This window comes from Podarcis gaigeae (genome assembly GCF_964106915.1).
Source record: "Podarcis gaigeae genome assembly, chromosome: 17".
NCBI lineage: Eukaryota > Metazoa > Chordata > Lepidosauria > Squamata > Lacertidae > Podarcis > Podarcis gaigeae.
This window is the reverse complement of record NC_139694.1, coordinates 31,062,142-31,081,415: the sequence shown is the minus strand read 5'-3', so window position 1 is coordinate 31,081,415 and position 19,274 is coordinate 31,062,142. Positions and strand designations below refer to the sequence as shown.

The window sequence follows — 19,274 nt, the reverse complement described above, 5'->3', positions numbered from 1 at the left end:
ACTGAACTCTCTGATTTGCTTTTAAACGGTTCGCGTCCTGCTCTTGGTGCATACATGAGCCTTTGTAGTTTGGAAATTCCCTGCTAGATGGCTTGCTTCAGCTGGGGACATAGAAGCCCAAAGTATCATTCTGTAATTTTTTCAAACTTCATGTCAGCTTCAACTATCAGCAAATGTACTGCAACATCCAACATAGCTGCCCTTCTGAGTACCTAGCTGGAGAAATGCAGACTCTGGAGGCATGAAAAAAACAGATAACTACCCCCTTATTAAGACGGAAGGAGCTTGCCTAAAAATGTATTTGTTTATTTTTTGTGCGGGGGTTTTCTTAGACCTGCTTGGAAATTCGAAGTTAGAGCACTCGCCTTATCTTCTGTGCCGTGTAAATAGCGAACATATTCTACAGTCTCACATACAGTGTTGTGCTTTCACCCACTTCCCTTTGGTCTTTCAGCCCCAATCCTTTTCTTCTTCTTCTGCAGATTGGGGCAGCAGTGGAGATGGGCTCAGTGGTATGTCCGTGTTTGGAAGTGCTAAACTTTTAATTCTGACTGCCAGCCTCTGTGCTCTAAAGCTTAAGGAAATATTTGCAAATCTTATGCATGTTTAACCAAAAGTAAAAGCAACAAGTGGAGCTTAACCTTCCCCTTTTGCTTGCTGGCTTGTGTGCCTTCTCGTGATACAGATATTTGTCCCAATAGCCTACTTCACCCAATTTTAGGTCCCCCTCCATGTGTTCTTCATCTCCCTTGTTACCCCACCCCTCCCATTTGCAGCCGTCCACTGCTAACATGTACCAATCTTCCCCCTTGTCACCATTCAGTGGCCCAGAACTCTGGTGGTGTGCTCTGCAACAGGGCATAAGCTGTTGTTCTGCGAGAAACATGGGCACGGGCTGCTTCCCTTGCATTGTGGCATGCCGTGTCAGGAATAGGCATGTGAACTAATTGGGGTCTCTGGCATGATATGTGTATGTTAGACTTACTTTGCTGACCCATACTTATTTCCCCCACTCTGGGTCTCTCTTGTGGCTGTTGCTCCACTCAGGTTGGCAGCAGCCCACATTCTCCCTTCTCTGATTGCCTCTAGAGCCTCCTGCCCCATCATCCCATTGGATCCTGAGATATGGCTATGCTTTTTGTTCTCTTTCTGGGAAGAGAAGCCTTAGTCTGCCAGGTGGGCACTTCTTTGCCTGCAGATTGCCCTGGGGACTGACCATTGATTCATTAGGAGACTCTTCTGTCATCCTGGTGTCTTGTGTCACATCCACCCCACCCCATGCTGTGACACGCAGCCCATCACATAGGCCCAACATAGACAATTTCCTGGAACTCAAATGAATACTTATAGGGAATGCAGGTGGTTTAGTGGCCATGGCCCCCATGGTATCATGAGCTTTGGTGTTCCCTTGAGCTGCAGAGGAAAAGACTGGGGCTGAAAAACCAAAGGAAAGTGTGGGGTGCATGGAAGATAAGTCATGAGCTAGCACAATAAGTGTGAGAGTGGGACATATTTACAGCTTATGTGGCGCAGAAGTTAAGGTGGACACCTTAACTTAGAATTTCTGTGTGTTTTGATGCATGAGTGAATTTGTAAACATCTCAACTTTTCTTTTCAAACCAGAGGTTTCTCAATCCTGGAAAATTAATTAATAGTCTGACTGCTTAGGTGTGACATTGATAATATTCAACGGTGCGTCTTCTGGAATGAAGATTGATCAGTGGAACCTATTGTGGTATTGCCACTTAAAAATATGAAAGAATTCATTTACACATTTTAACTATAAAGCATTTTTAATACATTTCTTAAATACAAGGTTTGCTTTGGCTCTCTTTTGTCAGGGATCTTAAAGAATGCCAATGTGAGCACTGATCACTGACAGGCAAGCTATATATTTAAAGCAGCCAACCGTGAGTTCAGCTACATTCAGCAAATCTCAGCAAAAGTTGGTGTGTTTGGAATAACCGCCCCCCCCCCAATCTTTCCTTGAGAACAATAAACCTCATGAGTTTGTGTAGAGCTGGCTGCATCTTAAGGCAGACATTACAAGGAGCAGACATTACAAGGAGAAGTGTGGCGGTCTTTTGTTTTGGTGCCCATACTTAGCTTTTGTTTAACTGCAACTAGTGTACATGCAGTCTTTAGAAATGGATTCTCATTTGGAAGCAAGTCAGTATTTCCACCCCTGCAATTTTGTTCTTTTCTGCTATTGCAGCCTACCCTTGGGGAGAATATTTCAAGTTTTAAAGACCGCTTGCCTGGTAGAACTTGGTGCTTTTGAATACCTGGTGGCAGCAAGCTCAGTTGAACTACTGCAGTACAAAACAGACATGTATTTCTTGAGCCGTTTTGTTCCCCTGCCAAGGTATTCTTTTGTGCTCACAGTCCACAGCCACCCACGCCTCAAAGCTAGCCAGACCCATATCTCATTTAACTTCCAAGCAAGGCTGCAGGCAGATATTACCTTCAACAGGGGTGCTGCACAAGCAGAGGCTGTTTCCCTAAAATAAAAAGTAAAACAGGTTGAGCAAACAAAAATAATAATAAATTTTTAATAACCCTCTTCCAAATCACTGGCAAACCATTTACTGGGTGAGAATCCTCTCTGGGAGAGTTCTTGTCTGGAAGGTGACAACCGGCAGGCCCAGCATGAACAAAGCTCTCCAGCAGAGACAAAGCCTGGGAAACTAAACTGCTCGTTGAATTTGTATCTGTCCACTTCCCTAGAAAATTCATCTTTAAAGCACACATTCCTGAAATAAGCAGGGGATTAAGAAGTTTGTTTAGTTATCAACGCAAGCTGCATTTAAAGCCCGACTCTCAAGTCATCCTGTCTTGTGACTGTCGAAGGAGGACATAAACCCTTTATGCACGATTAGCTAGCTTCTTTATAGGTCTGGAATCTCAGTAGCAGCAAAACTCAGAATAAAGTCTCTTCCCCAAAGTAGAAGCTTACCTGAACAGCCAACACCCCTGAAGTGATGCTTATCCAAACCCAGTCTAACCAATGTGCAGACTACTGTACACCTTTATAGCTTCCTGAACAGGTAGTCTGAACACTGGGCAGGCGGGGCTGGAATCCAGAAGCTTCTCTTCCATGTAATCCCGTTTTGTTCTCCTTTTGTAGGGTTTGTTAAGTAGAGCAGTTCCAGGGGAAAAAACCTACTTTGTCTCCTCTGACGTGGCAAAGTCTGCGGCTGAATCCAGTCTGGAAAATGGTTGGGGCTGTTCAGGAAATCATAGGGGGGGGCGGGTGTGAGGTTTGTGGCCTCTGTATAAAGGAAAACGTCACTTTTGGGATTCTGCGTGTGCATGGAGGGAGGGAGGCAGGCAGGCAGGCAGCATCTGGAGCTATAAACAATTCCAGATGTGGGGTTTTTGCAGAGAGGCTGCTCTGTGTGACTCATATGGGGGCCCCTCACCAGTGCTAGCCTGCAACTTGTTAAAGCAGGGTTCTACAGCAAAAAGATTGAGGGAGCCTGCTTTTTGCTTTTTCAAGTCTATTCTTTGCTACCTCTTCCTTCCCAAAGTCCTGTATGGCGGATGTGGGGTTGCAATAGATTTCCACTGGCAAAGCCCTGTCCTTTTTCTAGTAAATGTTTGAACGACAGAACTCTAACATTTATACACTTAAAACAAGCAAGAACTGATTGCAGTAAGTGGCAGTAGCAAGAGCCTTATAAAAAAGAGACTAGCTCTGACTTTTAAATAACATTTCTAATGTTATTTAATGATGGAATGAAGCATGCTGGGTTAACATACTTGTGGATGGAATCCCTTATTAAGGGTTTATATGAGCACAGTGTGTGAACTTTGAACCAGACTCTTTAGGCCTCAATTAGAAGCTTGAAGCCTGGTGTGGCCATGCCAAATCTAAAGCAGTTTACATTTAATCATCATTTTGGATGTCAGCAAATATTGTAAGATCAGATTTTCTTACTGGACTATTGAATGCCAGAACAAACCAACATCTATGACGTTTTGGGCTTTTCTCCCTTCTTTATCCTCATAGGAAAAGGAGAAGAAATACATGCTCCCTCTGGACAACCTAAAAATTAGAGATGTGGAAAAAGGCTTCATGTCCAACAAGCACGTCTTTGGTATCTTTAACACAGAACAAAGGTAAGAGAAGTATGTCTCAGTGCTTTCTGATTCATGAGAAACCATTTTAGGACCTTAGGCTGAATTCAAATCTGGTAAAATTGCTGTGCTGATCTGTCCTAAACCACTAGCCTGCCTGGCCACAAGTCAGTATGTCAAGTCTGAAGTTTAATCCATGCAAGGAAAGTCTGAGGTCCAAAGGTTAAGAAACGCAGTCCAGGGTCAATCCAAGTAGGCCAAGTCTGAAGTCCAGCAGTCAAGATACTGCCCAGGATCAAACCCAAAGCTCGATTCAGGAGCATCCAAGCCAAGGTCTACCAACATAGGCAGTTGGGCAGACACAGCACCTCAGCTCTGCTTCCCTTTTGTTCTTTGCATGTTGATTGCAGCTTGATGAGGCATGTGATCCTCACCTGTTCTAAGCCTACTCCAGCTGAGGAATCACACACCTCCCAGAGCTTGCGAGCCTCACCTTGCCAGCTAGTGAGCTGGGCTGTGAGCCCTTGGCTGCCTCAGCCTCCTAGAGTGCCCCTCCTACTGCTCCCTATGCCTCAGAACCTGTCGTGTTCAGGGAAACGGGGGTCCCTCTGGCTCTGGTGATGGGTCCTGCTGCTCTGGTTTCTGTGCACTGACCCCCATCGCCTTGCCATCCTTCATCACTCTATGAGTACTTTCTTCCCCATCCCCTGCTTGCCCTGGTGTGTTGCAGTCCTGGCTACACCCATCACTGAGATCCTCTTTCTCCTCCCCATCATCCTGCCAGTTCATGACATGATCACACAGAAGGAGAGAGACTTTGTATATTTCATAAAACTCTCTCTCTCTCTCTCTCTCTCTCTCTCTCTCTCCCTCTCCCCCTCTCTCTCTGACACACATGAGAAGTGTGCTGCGTGTTCTGTGCAGACTTAGCAAGTCCTGAGGTCACATGTACACCAGAGGTTGATGGTACTTGGGTGAATTGCTTGTTGCACACATCCTATTCAGAAAGACTTGATCTTGACACAGAAAGTATTGACTGACACTTTCTGCACTGTTGTCAGTTATCTTTAACGTCTTTGCTCATTGCCTGCTAAGTATTCAAGCTTAAAGAGTTTGACTTTACTCTCCTGTTCACATTATGTGATGGGGTTGGAGCTGCCTGAGCTAGGATTTTTCAAGGGACTGGATCGCGGCGGAAAGACTTGGCTCTTTAAAAGACGATATTGTAAAGTATCTTCCTTGTCTTGGCTCAGTATGTGATTTGTCAAAAAAGTTACTTAAGAAAAGATATGGCAGGCATCTCTTACTAGGTCCAGCAGAAAGGTAAACCAAGGGAGGTGAGGAGTAGCAAAGTGATGAAGGTCTTGAGCACAGTTAGGGAATCCTGGGCCCACAGACAACAATAGGCCTGTTGGGCCTCCTAATTTGACCGGCAAGGCTGTTTCTTCCTAGGCACACCCACCTGCCACTCACCTGGTGTCACGTGTGGGATAGTAAAGTCATGCTTGCAAAGGAATAGGCAGTCTTAGAGTGCCCTCTTGAGTGTTCTGTTTTCAAGCACAGCATGCATGTGGTGCTGCTGAAACTTAGTGCTGCCCACAGTTTTGGCCAGGGCTCAGAACTGCAACTGTCAAATGTCCCTAGCAGAGGATTGGCCACAATTGCATCTGGCCTGCTAGCCAAAGTGGTTCCCCATGTCTGCTTTGGAGTGTGTGCCAAGACATTTAAGTGGAAGCAAAAAGCCAATGGAGACCATACTTCACTCTGTACATGCAACTATTATGGGCACCATTTGGCTAAGTAGAGTAGCACTCTATTCCATCTGTTGGGTGTTCCTACAGTCTCACATTCTATTGTGGCAATAGAGATTAGAACTTCAAGGTACTTAGAAAATAAAGGAATATATATATAACCTTCCTATTACAGGATTCCTGTTGCCTGATGTGGACTTTCTTTCACTAACCCAATGACATTTGTCCTTCTTCCACTCCTCTCTTTTCTCCTGCACCCCTAAACTAGGAATGTGTACAAAGACCTGCGTCAGATTGAGCTTGCATGTGACTCCCAGGAAGACGTGGACAGCTGGAAGGCCTCCTTCCTCCGTGCTGGTGTTTACCCTGAGAAAGACCAAGTAAACATTTTGTTCCTTCAGCAGGAAGAGGGGGGTGGGGTTGTGCTGAAGGCCCAGTAGTGGTACTGTTGTACCAAGGATCTCCTAGCAGCTGCTGTTGCCTCTGGCTGGCTACTCTCGCCAGTTAGAGGTTCCATCAAGTTGGGCACCGTACCTTTGATTGGCGGTAGTTTGCTGTCCAAAGTCTTGGTAGGGTTTTCTTAGAAAGAGAGAAAGTTGGTAGAAACTTCAGCTGTCTTCCACCCATACCCACCTCCTGAAGTTGTGTGGATAAGGCAGTGCCATTCTAGATGTGGAAGGTAGTATCTGTGTAAGAGCTGTGAAGGATTCAAGAGGATGAGCCCAAAGTCCAATGAGCAACGCAGGAATCCCTTTGTGCTTCTCCCAAAGCTATACAGGAAACGGTCATCTCCAAAGACTTGTGAGGGTAGCTGGGCATGCTCAGCCTAGGGAAGAGAAAGCTGATTCAAAGCACAAATTTTGAGGTCCTGGGTCAGGTGCGCAAGAGGCTGCTGTGATTTTAGCTGTATCAGCAAGAGCAAACCATACAGTGCAAGAATTAAACCCAATAATAAGGAAATAATTGTTCATTGCCAGGGGAGGGGAGGGAGAGAACACTTATAATTCTCATTAAAATGTCAGTCAGCTAATAAGCACTGCAGATCTGGGTTAGTCCAAACTAAACCCATGCTATGATTACTGGGATATTTGGGAATGCAGAGATCCAATAATGACTTGAGGGCCTGAACTGGTACTCTCCCTGTGCTGATTCTTCCATAGGTCACCTAATGCTGTCCAATTTTCTTCTGTGCAGGTGGAGAATGAAGAGGGATCCCAGGAAAACACCTTTTCCATGGATCCTCAGCTAGAGCGCCAAGTGGAAACTATCCGCAATCTTGTTGATTCATATGTTGGGATCATCAACAAGTCGATCCGGGATCTTATGCCAAAGACAATAATGCACCTAATGATAAACAATGTGAGTCGCAGTTGGATATTTATTTGTTTATTGTCAGGGGCTAAGCAGACATTGTTCCACCACTCTGCTGATGCACCATTATTATTTTAATTTTAATTTTTATTTTATTTTGCAAACTTAACAAAGAATGTAAGGGGAAGGAAGATTGGGGGGAGAAGAATTGTTTAAGAAATAAAATAATAAATATAAAGTAAAAATAATACTGATAGTAACAGAAGAACACCATCGGGTCACATAATGGATAAATTTGCCAGCAGTGCATGCATCTTAAGTTAAACTTATAAGTTAATATAAGCCCTCTAGATGTCCAAAATAGGAAGCCACATAAAATTGACATCTATATGAAATATCTTCATATAGATGTCAATTTTATGTGGATACCTAGGGTCAGAGTCGTGAGGTCGTCAGACCATTGTGTAATAAATGGTGGAGATTTATCCTTCCAGGCTGAGTCTAAGTCTCTTAGCAAACATTAGAGCAGGCATAGGCAAACTCCGGCCCTCCAGATGTTTGGGACTACAATTCCCATCATCCCTAGCTAACAGGACCAGTGGTCAGGGATGATGGGAATTGTAGTCCCAAACATCTGGAGGGCCGGAGTTTGCCTATGCCTGCATTAGGGCTTTCAAAGTCCACTTGCCCTGCTGTTAATCCCCATGCTATAACACTTTAAAAAGTTGTTTTTGGCAGTATACCTCCAACATCTGCCAATATTAGACAATGCCTTCCCATAAAAACATTGTGGAGTCCAGTACAGCAGTGGCAGAGGCAAGGGTGTCTCCCCACCCCCCTGCCACCCCACTGCAGGTAAAACTCATGACCAGGGTTAAGAAACTAGTCTGGCTCACGGTGTTACTCCAGCTTGAATATACCATTTCCAGCCCCTTCGCATTTGGACAGCGTCACCTCTTTTTTGTGCTTTCCTTCCCCCACCCTCACAGACCAAGGATTTCATCCACTCGGAGCTGCTGGCCTACCTGTACTCCTCCGCAGACCAAAACAGCTTGATGGAGGAGTCTGCAGACCAGGCGCAGCGCAGGGACGACATGCTGCGAATGTACCACGCCCTGAAGGAGGCCTTGAACATCATTGGAGACATTAGTACCAGCACCATTTCCACACCGGTTCCTCCTCCTGTGGACGACACATGGCTGCAGTCAGGGAGTAGTGGGCATAGGTGAGTTGGGGTGGTGGGTTATCTGCTTCTGGTGTGCTTTATTTTTTTGTTAGGCACATGGAATGGAAGCATAGAAACCAGCAAGGCCAGAAGTTTCAAGTGACCTGCTGCCAGAACTCCAGGAAGAGCCCAAGCACCTGTATTTGGCCCACCAACAATGTGATTTCAATACTTAACGACAAACTTGAACCTTGATCTATGCTTGTTGGTAGCCTTAAATCTTTGGTTGTCATTCTGCAGGGTCTTCATATAACATTGTTTGGTTCTGGGGCTGGTTGTACAAAATAGCTCTTGTACAGAATGTGAAGCAGACAGTTCATACTTTAGAGTATGGGGTTTGGGGTTGAACCTGATTGCATTGGCTTCATTTTGCTGTATTGTACGACACTAACTTACCTTCCCCGTCCTGGTGGTTTCTTTTTCTCTCTTTGGCAGCCCGACACCACAGCGCAGGCCTGCTTCGACTGTGTTGCCACCAGGGAGACCGCCAGCAGTGAGGGGCCCTATGCCAGGGCCCCCCTTGATCCCAATGCCAGCCGCAGGCCCTTCCTCTTTTGTGGCACCACCCATTCCGTCACGCCCTGGACCGCAAGGTGCATTTGTTGCTAATAATGACCCTTTCTCAGCTCCTCCTCTGATTCCTTCACGACCAGCACGTGTTCCACCCGGCATCCCTCCAGGTGTGCCCAGGTAAGGCATCCTTCAGGTTCTCTTCTCTTTGCTGCTAGAGCAGATACTGTAGCAACAGCTCTAGAGCTGGGATGATGAACCTGTTGCTGCCCAGTTGTTGGGCTGTAGATCCCATCATCCCTGATAATTTGCCATGATGGCAGGGACTGATGGGAACCGGAGTGCAGCAGCATCTGGACTCTAGAGCTTATGAGTCTTAATTTCTTTAACCCTGTATAACAATTTCTCTATTATCAAAATGGAATGGGAGAATTCAGACCTGAAAACTGGAACATGGACCATGCAATATGTTAGCGTGGTACAAGTGCCTTAAAACAACTGCCTTAGAACAGAGGAAATATGTGAAAGCAGGATCAGGTGTAACCTTTCCCTTCAGGGCTAAAGAGCTGCTTCTGCATTTTTCTCTCACCTTTTCTTATTATATGCTTTATTGAGTTTAAAAAGAAGTAAGAAACAGAAGTTTATCCAGAAAAGAGAAATAAAAATGGTAACATTTGTTACATCACATCACCTTACGTTCTTCCTGAGTTTCTAGCAACTTCCCATCACCCCATTATGTAGCTACCACTTACTCTATCTAGCGCACTGTTTATTTTTGTTTCCTTTTGTTAATTTTCATCAATATAATATTCTCTTATAATTATCCATCATACTACAGAAGTCATTCTAGACCTGCCACTGGCGTCATGTTATTACAGTAATCCTTGATATATTTTTTTATACATGTCCCATTTCCTAGTAAATGTTTGATCAGTATGACCTCTTAGTTTTTCTGTCATTTTTGCCAGCTCTGCGTATTCCAACAGTTTACTTTGCCACTCCAGCTTTGATGGAATTTTCTGTCCTTTCCAATTCATAGCGATTAATATTCTTGCAGCTACCGTGACATACAAGAATATTTCTCTCGCATTTTTAGGGATGTCTGGGCCTAGTAACCCCAGGAGGAAAGCCTCCAGGTTTTTTTTATGAAGGGTACCTTAATCATTCTTTTGAGCTCATTATAAATTACCTCCCCAAATTCCTTTATTCTCTTACATGTCCATCACATAGGTAACATTGAGCCTTCCACTTCCCCATATCTCCAGCATTTACTTGACATGTCCTTGTACATTTTAGATAGTTTTAGTGGTGTCAAATACCAGCGGAATTGCATCTTCATCAAATTATCTTTCAAGGTGTAGCATGTGGTGGTTTCATGTTAACCTTCCATAGATTTTCCCAGGCACTCATTGGGATGCTATAGCCAAAATCTTGGGGCCACTTGACCATTATATATTTTACCTCCTCCTCCATGAGGAAAGAGTTTTCACTTTAGAGTTAATCAGTTCTTTTTCTAATCTGGAGGGTTCTGTTGCAAAGCCATTTCTTTTGTCTAATTTGACATTTTTTAGTTTCAACTGGTTTTCTTCCTCTTTTAATAATACTTAGTATATTGGCCAATTCCCTTTCATATTTTTTTCTTCACTGCTAATGCTTCAAAGGGAGATATCCACCATGGAGTTCGATCTTTGTATTTTGCCCAAACCTTTGCCCAGATCTTTGTATTTTGCCCAAACCACGTAGAGAAATTTCCTTATAATTTGATTTAATTTTTTTGTGGATCTTAACTTTATCATAACCTAAGTAGACATGCCACCCATACCAGTTGTCATGTTCTTCCAGGTCTAGAAGGCCTGTGTGCTGTAGTATACACCATTCCCTGATCCAGCAGAGACAGGCTGCCTTGTAATATAATGTCAAATCTGGCAGGGAAAATCCCCCCTCTTTCTTTGATATCAGTTAACAGCTTATGTGTAATCCTGGGCTTTCCCCCCTGCCAAATATGTAGAGATGTCTCGTTGCAAGTTTTTGAGGCAGCCTGTCACTCCAATCCCAGGGATTGTCTGAAATAGGAAAAGCAGTTTTGGTAAGACATTCATTTAAATGGTGGATATTCTCCCCACAAAAGATAAATTTAATCTGCTCCATATTTTTAAATTTCTTTTAATGTCAATCCAGGTTTTAGCATAGTTATCTTAGAATAAATTGATGTTTTTCGGCATAATCCATATTATTGACCAAGAGCTTTGTTTTGGAACGGTTTAATTTGAATCCCACTACCTGCCCAAAGTTCTTATTTATTTATAATACCTTTAATAAACTTCCTTTTGTATTCTCTGTCATAATAATAAGATCATCGGCAAACGCCTTTCGTTTATAAGCTTTCTCTCCTAGTGTTATTTCTTTTATGTTTTTGTCTTCCCTTATTTTTTTATTCAACACTTCCATTACCAAAATTAATATTAGCGGGGATAGCGGACATCCTTGCCTTGTCCCTTTTCTTATTACACAGTCTTCTGTAATGTTGCCATTGATGATGATCTTGGCCCGTTGATCAGAGTATATAGCCTCTATTCCTTTACAAAACTGTTCACCGGACTCCATTTGTTGCATCATTCTTTTCATAAATCTCCACGAGATGTTGTCAAAGGCTTTCTCTGCATCCACCAGCATTAGTACTGCTGGTTTGTCACTTCTGATTTCTAAATATTCCAACACGTTAATGATATTTCTGATGTTATTTTGCACTAGGCGTCCAGGGAGAAAGCCGGCCTGGTCTTCGTGAATGATGTCTTTAAGAATCGTCTTTAATCTTTTTGAAAGTATGTCGGCAAATAATTTATAATCATTATTTAAAAGGGATATTGGCCGATAATTTGAAACAATTGTTAAATCAGTTCCCTGCTTGGGAATTAAGGTTATAAAGCTTTCTGTCCATGATTCTGGTAGTTTCCCAGTCTTTACTATGTCATTCATTGTGTCCTTCAGTGGTTCAAATAGCGGCTCTTCTAGCTTTTTATAATAATTTGCGGATAGGCCATCCAGGTCCGGGGCCTTCCCTGATTTTGCTTTATTGATTGCCTGTTGAACTTCCAATGCAGAAATAGGAGAATGTAAGAGACTGAGTCTCTCCTTTGAGATCTTTGATAAATTGTTCTGCCCTAAGTATTCTTCGATTTTATCATGATTTTCTGTTCCTTCCCTGTATAGTTCTCTATAAAAATTTACAAAGCTTCTATTAATTTCCTTTGGGTCATCAGTTATCTTTTCTCCAATTTTAATTTTATTTGTTATCCTGTCATTCTGGTTGTTTTTAACTGCCAAGCTAAGAGTTTGCCAGGTTTATTTGCAAATTCAAAGTTTCTATGTTTTCATATCTTAATTTTTCATTCAATCTCTTGGTTAATAATCATTGAAAATTGTGTCTGGAGCATTTTAATATTCTCTGGTTTCACCTCAGATCATATAAATCTTACGCCATTTTTTCCTCTCCTTTGGTGCTCAAGAGTCGTCATGTTTCTTGAAACTGTATATTCTTCCTTGAGTGGAATTTCTTTTCTTTCACTGTTGCAGGCTTTGCAGAGGAGGAAGCATTCTCCATTTCGAAGCTCGTATGAGATTTAGTGGAGTGTATTATGGGAATATGTCTAGTTTTGAATTAGAGACTCATCTAAGACAGCAGTGCTAGCAAGCAGACTGGTTTCTGTAGCCAGTTCTGTGTTTATTTCTCAAAACAACAGAAAAGAAGCAGAATTTAGCTGCTTGAGAATTTCAAGTTTCATCTTGAAACTGCTAGCTCTTACGACTTCAGAGATGTGTATATGTGTAAAAAATAAAGAGAGGAAAGATGGAGGAAAGCCTTGTAGCCCCCTGTGTAGCCAGCCACCTCCACAAAGTTAGCAGAAGCAGAATAAACTACCGTATTTTTCGCCCTATAAGACGCACTTTTTCCCCTCCAAAAATGAAGGGAATATGTGTGCGCGTCCTATGGGGCGAATGCAGGCTTTCGCTGAAGCCTGGAGAGCGAGAGGTGTCGGTGCGCACCGACGTCTCTCGCTCTCCAGGCTCCAGGAAGCTATCCGCAAGCCTTGCACGCCCGGAGGGAGTTCCCCCGGGCGCGCAAGGCTTGCGGGCGGCAGCCTGCAGCGCGGAGCACGGGGCGCCCTCCGGAGGACGCCCAGTGCTTCGCGCAGGTGTCCGCTAGCCTTGCGCACCCGGGGGATCTCCCCCCAGGCGCGCAAGGCTTGCGGGCGGCAGCCTGCAGCGCGGAGCACGGGGCGCCCTCCGGAGGACGCCCAGTGCTTCGCGCAGGTGTCCGCTAGCCTTGCGCACCCGGGGGATCTCCCCCCAGGCGCGCAAGGCTTGCGGGCGGCAGCCTGCAGCGCGGAGCACGGGGCGCCCTCCAGAGGACGCCCTGTGCTCCACGCAGGTGTCCGCAAGCCTTGCGCACCGGGGATCTCCCCCGGGAGCCGAAGGCTTGCGGGCGGCAGCGTGGAGCACGGGGCACCCTTCGGAGGCCGCCCCGTGCTCCGCGCTGGTGTCGGCAAGCCTTGCGCACCCGGGGGATCCCCCCCCCCGTGAGCGCAAGGCTTGCGGGCGGGAGCACGGGGCGCCCTTTGGAGGACGCCCCGTGCTCCGCGCTGGTGTTGGCCAGCCTTGCGCACCTGGGGGATCTCCCCCCGAGAGCGCAAGGCTTGCGGGCGGAAGCCGGGAGCACGGGGCACCCTTCGGAGGCCGCCCCGTGCTCCGCGCTGGTGTTGGCCAGCCTTGCGCACCCGGGGGGATCTCCCCCCCCCCCGTGAGCGCAAGGCTTGCGGGTGGAAGCCGGCAGCACGGAGCACGCCCTTCGGAGGCCGCCCCGTGCTCCGCGCTGGTGTTGGCCAGCCTTGTGCACCCGGGGGATCTCCCTCCGAGAGCGCAAGGCTTGCGGGCGGCAGCTGGCAGCGCGGAGCATGGGGCGCCCTTCGGAAGACGCCCCGTGCTCCGCGCTGGTGTCGGCAAGCCTTGCGCACCCGGGGGATCTCCCCCCGGGAGCGCAAGGCTTGCGGGCGGCAGCCGGCAGCACGGATCACGGGGCGCCCTTCGGAGGCCACCCCGTGCTCCGCGCTGGTGTTGGCAAGTCTTGCGCACCCAGGGGATCTCCCCCCGGGAGCGCAAGGCTTGCGGGCAGCAGCCTGCAGCGCGGAGCACGGGGCGCCCTCCAGAGGGAGGGAGCGCAAGGCTTGCGGGCAGCAGCCTGCAGCGCGGAGCACGGGGCGCCCTTCGGAGGACGCCCCGTGCTCCGCGCTGGTGTCGGCAAGCCTTGCGCACCCGGGGGATCTCCCCCCGGGAGCGCAAGGCTTGCGGGCGGCAGCCGGCAGCACGGATCACGGGGCGCCCTTCGGAGGCCACCCCGTGCTCCGCGCTGGTGTTGGCAAGTCTTGCGCACCCAGGGGATCTCCCCCCGGGAGCGCAAGGCTTGCGGGCAGCAGCCTGCAGCGCGGAGCACGGGGCGCCCTTCGGAGGACGCCCCGTGCTCCGCGCTGGTGTTGGCAAGCCTTGCGCACCCGGGGGGCGCGTGGGGCGCCCTGAAACAGAGGGTTCCCCATGCTGCGGACTGTAGCCTGCCGCCCAACGCGCGGGGCGCCCTGAAGCAGAGCGCCCCTCGCGCCAGGCAGACATGGGCCAGCCCCACAAGCTCGGGGGACAGCGGGGAGGCGCAGCACCGCCATCCCACTGTTCCCCGACCTGGTTTTGGGGGGGAAAATAAAGGAAAATTTTTTTCCCTTTATTTTCCCCCCAACAAAGTAGGTGCGTCCTATGGGACGGAGCGTCCTGTGGGACGAAAAATACGGTAATCTACACAGAAATCTACACACTTTGCAGAAGTTAGTGTTTCTTGTTGCAGAATTTAGTTTATCTTCACACAGGATTTTTTAATATAGAAATAGATTACACCCTGAACATTTTATCAGTATATTGGGCAGTCTCAACATCATATGGTGTTTGGGGGGGGGGGGGCAGGGACAGACAGAATACAGTGCCCTGGTACTAGACATTGTGTTATTGAGCTGACCTGTTCTCTGAAGGAGCTGTACAATCCAGTCTCTCACATACCCTGCATAATGTTCACCCAGAACCACACCTACAGAGTCAAGCAAATTGGATTTTGGTGTCTATCCAAGTCACCCCTACTAGTCATACCAAAGGCAGACTTTTTTATCCAGACAGGTGAAATAGTGGAAGGTTGAGTGGTTCTAAGCTGTCTAAAGAATAGTGATAAATGATGGCTTCTACCACTTATATTTGTTGGCTAAATGTGCCACAAAATGTACTATTCTGGGCATAGAATTTCCCAGCTTAAGTGGGATAGAGAAGTGGGCATGATAGTTGTGGGCATTAGCTTCACTTAACAATATTTCACAGTGACGTCTGTCCAGTTCTCCCTTTTCCGGTATTCATTTCTCTCCATCTGTTTTGTTCTCTCTACAGCAGAAGACCCCCTGCAGCACCGAACCGGCCCACGATTATCAGGCCTGCTGAGCCCTCCTTATTAGATTAACTACAACCACTACCAGGGAGAGCTGTTGCTTGTTAACTATATTGTGGAGAGAACTCATGCCTAATCTCTTGTGTAAAAGAGCTCTTTGCAATTGTGATCAACTGTAGCCAAGGCCCGTTTCCCGCTTCCTTCCTGTCTCCTTCCCTCCAGTAGCAGCCACCATGGGATGGGTGCTGTGGGTTGATTACTTGTAAATAGCTCTGAGAGGCCAAGCATTCCTTGTAGTAGTTCCCTCTCTGTCCTTGGGTCTTGGCTGGGGAGGGATTTGGTGACCTGAATCTTCTCTGGAAAATTGCAGGGGAGGGGTAGTTTCTTCACCCTCCTCTTGGTGGCCACACCAGACCCATTCCACATGGGAACATGGAGTATTCTGTTTTGTGGAGTTGTTTTGCACTTTGTTGAAAATACAGAAAGGATCCCCTAGTTGAGGGATTGGCAAGGGATTGCCTGTGAATGTGTGAAAGTGGCGAGTTTGCATTTCCACCAACACTTGTGCATTCAACACGTAGAATCTCCCTTCGCCATTCACATTAATTGGGTTTGTCCAACTCCTCAATCTCCCCACCCGGCTATGGATTTATTTGTATTATAATATATATATATATATAATCCCCCCCCTCCCCACTTTGATTGCCTTTCCTTTCTCCCTATAAATTTCAATACAAGATTTGATCAGTTTATTTCCATTTTATAACTTTGAAGGGGTAAAAACCAAAACAAAATGATGGGACTGCAGATAGCAAATTGCTTATAAATTAAGTTCACTGAACTAGAGCAAGATTTTGCCAAGCAGAATAATTGGAAAGAAGGTGGCACTGGGTTGCTTTTAAGCCTCAGGTATAGAGTTGATTTGAATGCCATGCCACTCTCTGCACAACCAGTGTTCATGCTTAAACAGAGGCAGCTCAGCTGTAACCTAGATAAGCATGACTGTTGGTCCCTCCTATACCAGGGAGGCATCCAGGTGGCGGATGTCTTAGTCACTTGGAGCTGTAATACCAACTGGCTGTTCCCTGATTGGCTATGACCATTTGTCACCTGCCCAGTCCATATGGAGAAGTGCGTGTGTGTGTGTACCAGGGTTTCGAAGTGTTTTATCAGGATTGTAATCCTCTGCACGGATTGTGGTCTCTGTTGGAAAGCCTTCCCCTCCCTAATCAGAAGAGTGACTTTGTCCCGTGAAAGAAATGCCCTGTGCTTGAGATCAACTGCACTGCAGCTTACCTCTGTGCCTCTAGGCTGAGGCAGATTCTTCATGGCAAACTGTGTCCATAATAGATCTTACGACACTTGTGCCACAAGGTCCCACAGAAGCTCTTGTTAGCATCTGTGGTCTTTCGGAGTGGGGTGTTTGTGTGTTTGGGTTGCTCCATCTGTAGAGCCTTGGAGTTTGGAGTAACACTGGAGCCTTCTCAACAGCAGTAGTAAAGCACTCTGCCCTCCCTGGGCTGTGGTTGTATATATTTCTTATGAAAGACAGACTGTATTAATACTTGTATAAATTCTAGATTTTTTTAAAAGAGAAATCATCAGTTAAGCCCAGCCCTCATTATACAAGGCTATCAGGGATACCTCAGCCCTTCCTGAGATAAGATAAAAGGAACAGCCACACATACACCACCTGCCTTAAATGTTTTTTTCCCTTTCTGCCTACCTGCAGCAGTAGTTCCTTGCTTCGTGTCCTGGAGGATATGACACTTCCATAGACGGTGCTAATTTTGTGCCTTTACTGCTTGAATTACATGCTGACTGCCCTAATAACCAGTGTTGCCTTCCTATAAATGTCCCTCTACTTCCAACGTCACTATCATGGACTTTTGACCCTCTCTTGCAGTGCATTTCATAACCTCGTGCCACCTACTGCCCACTGGTCACTTCTCCGAAAGCTGGCATTTGCTTGGTAGCATGGACCTCTACTTTTAATTCATTGTGTTCATATTTGCTTCCTCCTGACTCTTCCTGTTACCATGTGTGAAGGGGCTGTGGGACCTTCTCTCCCTCTTCTTTAGATGGAAAAAAAAGATCCCAACAGTTTGAGATAAGTGCCTCCATTATGTATCCTATTAATAAACTAAAATAAAGGGAAATTTTGCTGGTGGAAAATCTCTGGCAGCCAGTGGTGTTGGGGTCTCTGTGTGTGAGTGTGTTGTCTTTCATTGGTTCTCAAAATTTCTACACTCAGGAGGTAGTGAGCAGAAGAAACTAAAGCTCAAATTGAGTTTCCTTGAGGCACTTCTATGCACCAGCCTTAAACCCAAATGGTTGTTTGGCCCTGTTCAGTTTGACTTTTGGATGGGAGGCAGTTGCACAATATCTCAATAAAACAAGCTACAGTGGTGCCCCGCAAAGACGAAGGCCTCGCAAGACGAAAAACCCGCAAGACGAAAGGGTTTTCCGTTTTTTGAGGCACTTCGCAAGACGAATTTCCCTATGGGCTTGCTTCGCAAGAAGAAAGCCCATAGGGAAATCTCCGGGGACCTCTTTTAAATGCTGGCGGTGGGGAGCAAAGCCTTTCCCCCCCTCCGGCCTTCAGAAGAGGTCCAGGAAGGCCGGCGGGGGCCGAAAGGCTTTGCTCCCCACCACCAGCATTTTAAAAGCAGTCCGGGATAGCAGGGAAGCGCTTCCCGCTATCACGGACGGCTTTTGAAGGCAGGCGGGGGGAGCAAAGACTTTTGCCCCCCCGCCGGCCTTCAGAAGAGGTCCAGGACCTCTTCTGAAGGCTGGTGGGGGGCAAAAGTCTTTGCTCCCCCCTGCCTGCCTTCCCGGGAGAGCGGAGAAACGCAGCATGTTTCTCCGCTGTCCCGGACGGCTTTTGAAGGCAGGCGGGGGGGAGCAAAGACTTTCGTCCCCCGCCCGCCTTCAGAAGAGGTCCAGGACCTCTTCTGAAGGCTGGCGGGGGCCAAAAGTCTTTGCTCCCCCCTGCCTGCCTTCCCGGGAGAGCGGAGAAACGCAGCGTGTTTCTCCGCTGTCCCGGACGGCTTTTGAAGGCAGGTGGGGGGGAGCAAAGACTTTCGCCCCCCGCTCGCCAGCATTTAAAAAAACCCTGGGACAGCGGATGTCCCGGGGTTTTTTAAAATGCTGGGGGTGGGAAGAAAAGCCCTTGTCCCCCCCCCCAAGCCTTCAGAGGAGGTCGGGGGACAGACTGTCCCGGACCTGGTCTGAAGGCGGTTTCCATAGGAACGCATTGATTTTTAATGCATTCCTATGGGAAACCGTGCTTCGCAAGACGAAAAAACTTGCGGAACGAATTAATTTCGTCTTGCGAGGCACCACTGTAAAGGTAACCCCAATTAATAAGGCTTAAGGAGATTTAGCTATGGCTAATATATTAATCTTATATGTTTATGATTACCTACAGCCACTGATTCCTTACATATAGGTGCTGTTTCCTGCCCCTTTCTCAAGTGATCATGCTCAATGTGATAACGTCACAGTGCTTCATACTCAGGCAGTTTTGGCTGTGTGCTGGTATCACTAAGGGTAAATGAAGTCTGTTTACAGTAGGGGCAATGTGTTCTATTACTGGTCACACAGGGTGTCCTAGACCATGAGGGATCACATACCAATTGAACAGCATTCGCAGAAAAGGATTAACCCAGTTGTTTTTAAGTGCCTCCTCACCCAGAGGACAGGTACCCCTATAGCTCTCCTCCCTCTCAAATTAAAACAAGTGATCATGGAACAACCAAATACAAATGAGCAAGCTTTTGCAGACAGCCTTTGCAGGGCACATTGGGACATCTTTTTGCAGCTGCTGCCTGCTATAGTAGTTTCATCATGGCCAGTCCCTATAGAAAAATGTACCTTGTGGACAGCGGTGATCAAGCACTCAGAAGGGCTGTTACATGCTCAGCAA

General features: G+C 46.9%; 1 protein-coding gene across 14 annotated transcripts in view; it reads left to right on the top strand.

The window, feature by feature from the left end:
• Positions 1–17,521, top strand: part of DNM2 (dynamin 2) — a 60,313-nt gene extending 42,792 nt beyond the window's left edge. For 7 of the 14 annotated variants that reach the window (XM_083718754.1, XM_083718751.1, XM_083718753.1 and 4 more), the window contains 6 exons: positions 4,013–4,122; positions 6,100–6,211; positions 7,026–7,190; positions 8,132–8,367; positions 8,803–9,057; positions 15,349–17,521. In XM_083718754.1, coding sequence (XP_083574880.1) covers positions 4,013–4,122; positions 6,100–6,211; positions 7,026–7,190; positions 8,132–8,367; positions 8,803–9,057; positions 15,349–15,418 — 948 coding nt within the window. In that variant the 3' untranslated portion in view covers positions 15,419–17,521. Of the gene's footprint in view, positions 1–4,012; positions 4,123–6,099; positions 6,212–7,025; positions 7,191–8,131; positions 8,368–8,802; positions 9,058–11,628; positions 11,700–15,348 lie in introns of all 14 variants that reach the window. The other 7 variants (XM_083718756.1, XM_083718755.1, XM_083718752.1 and 4 more) reach the window with 3 other exon arrangements.
• Positions 17,522–19,274: the final 1,753 nt, after the last annotated feature.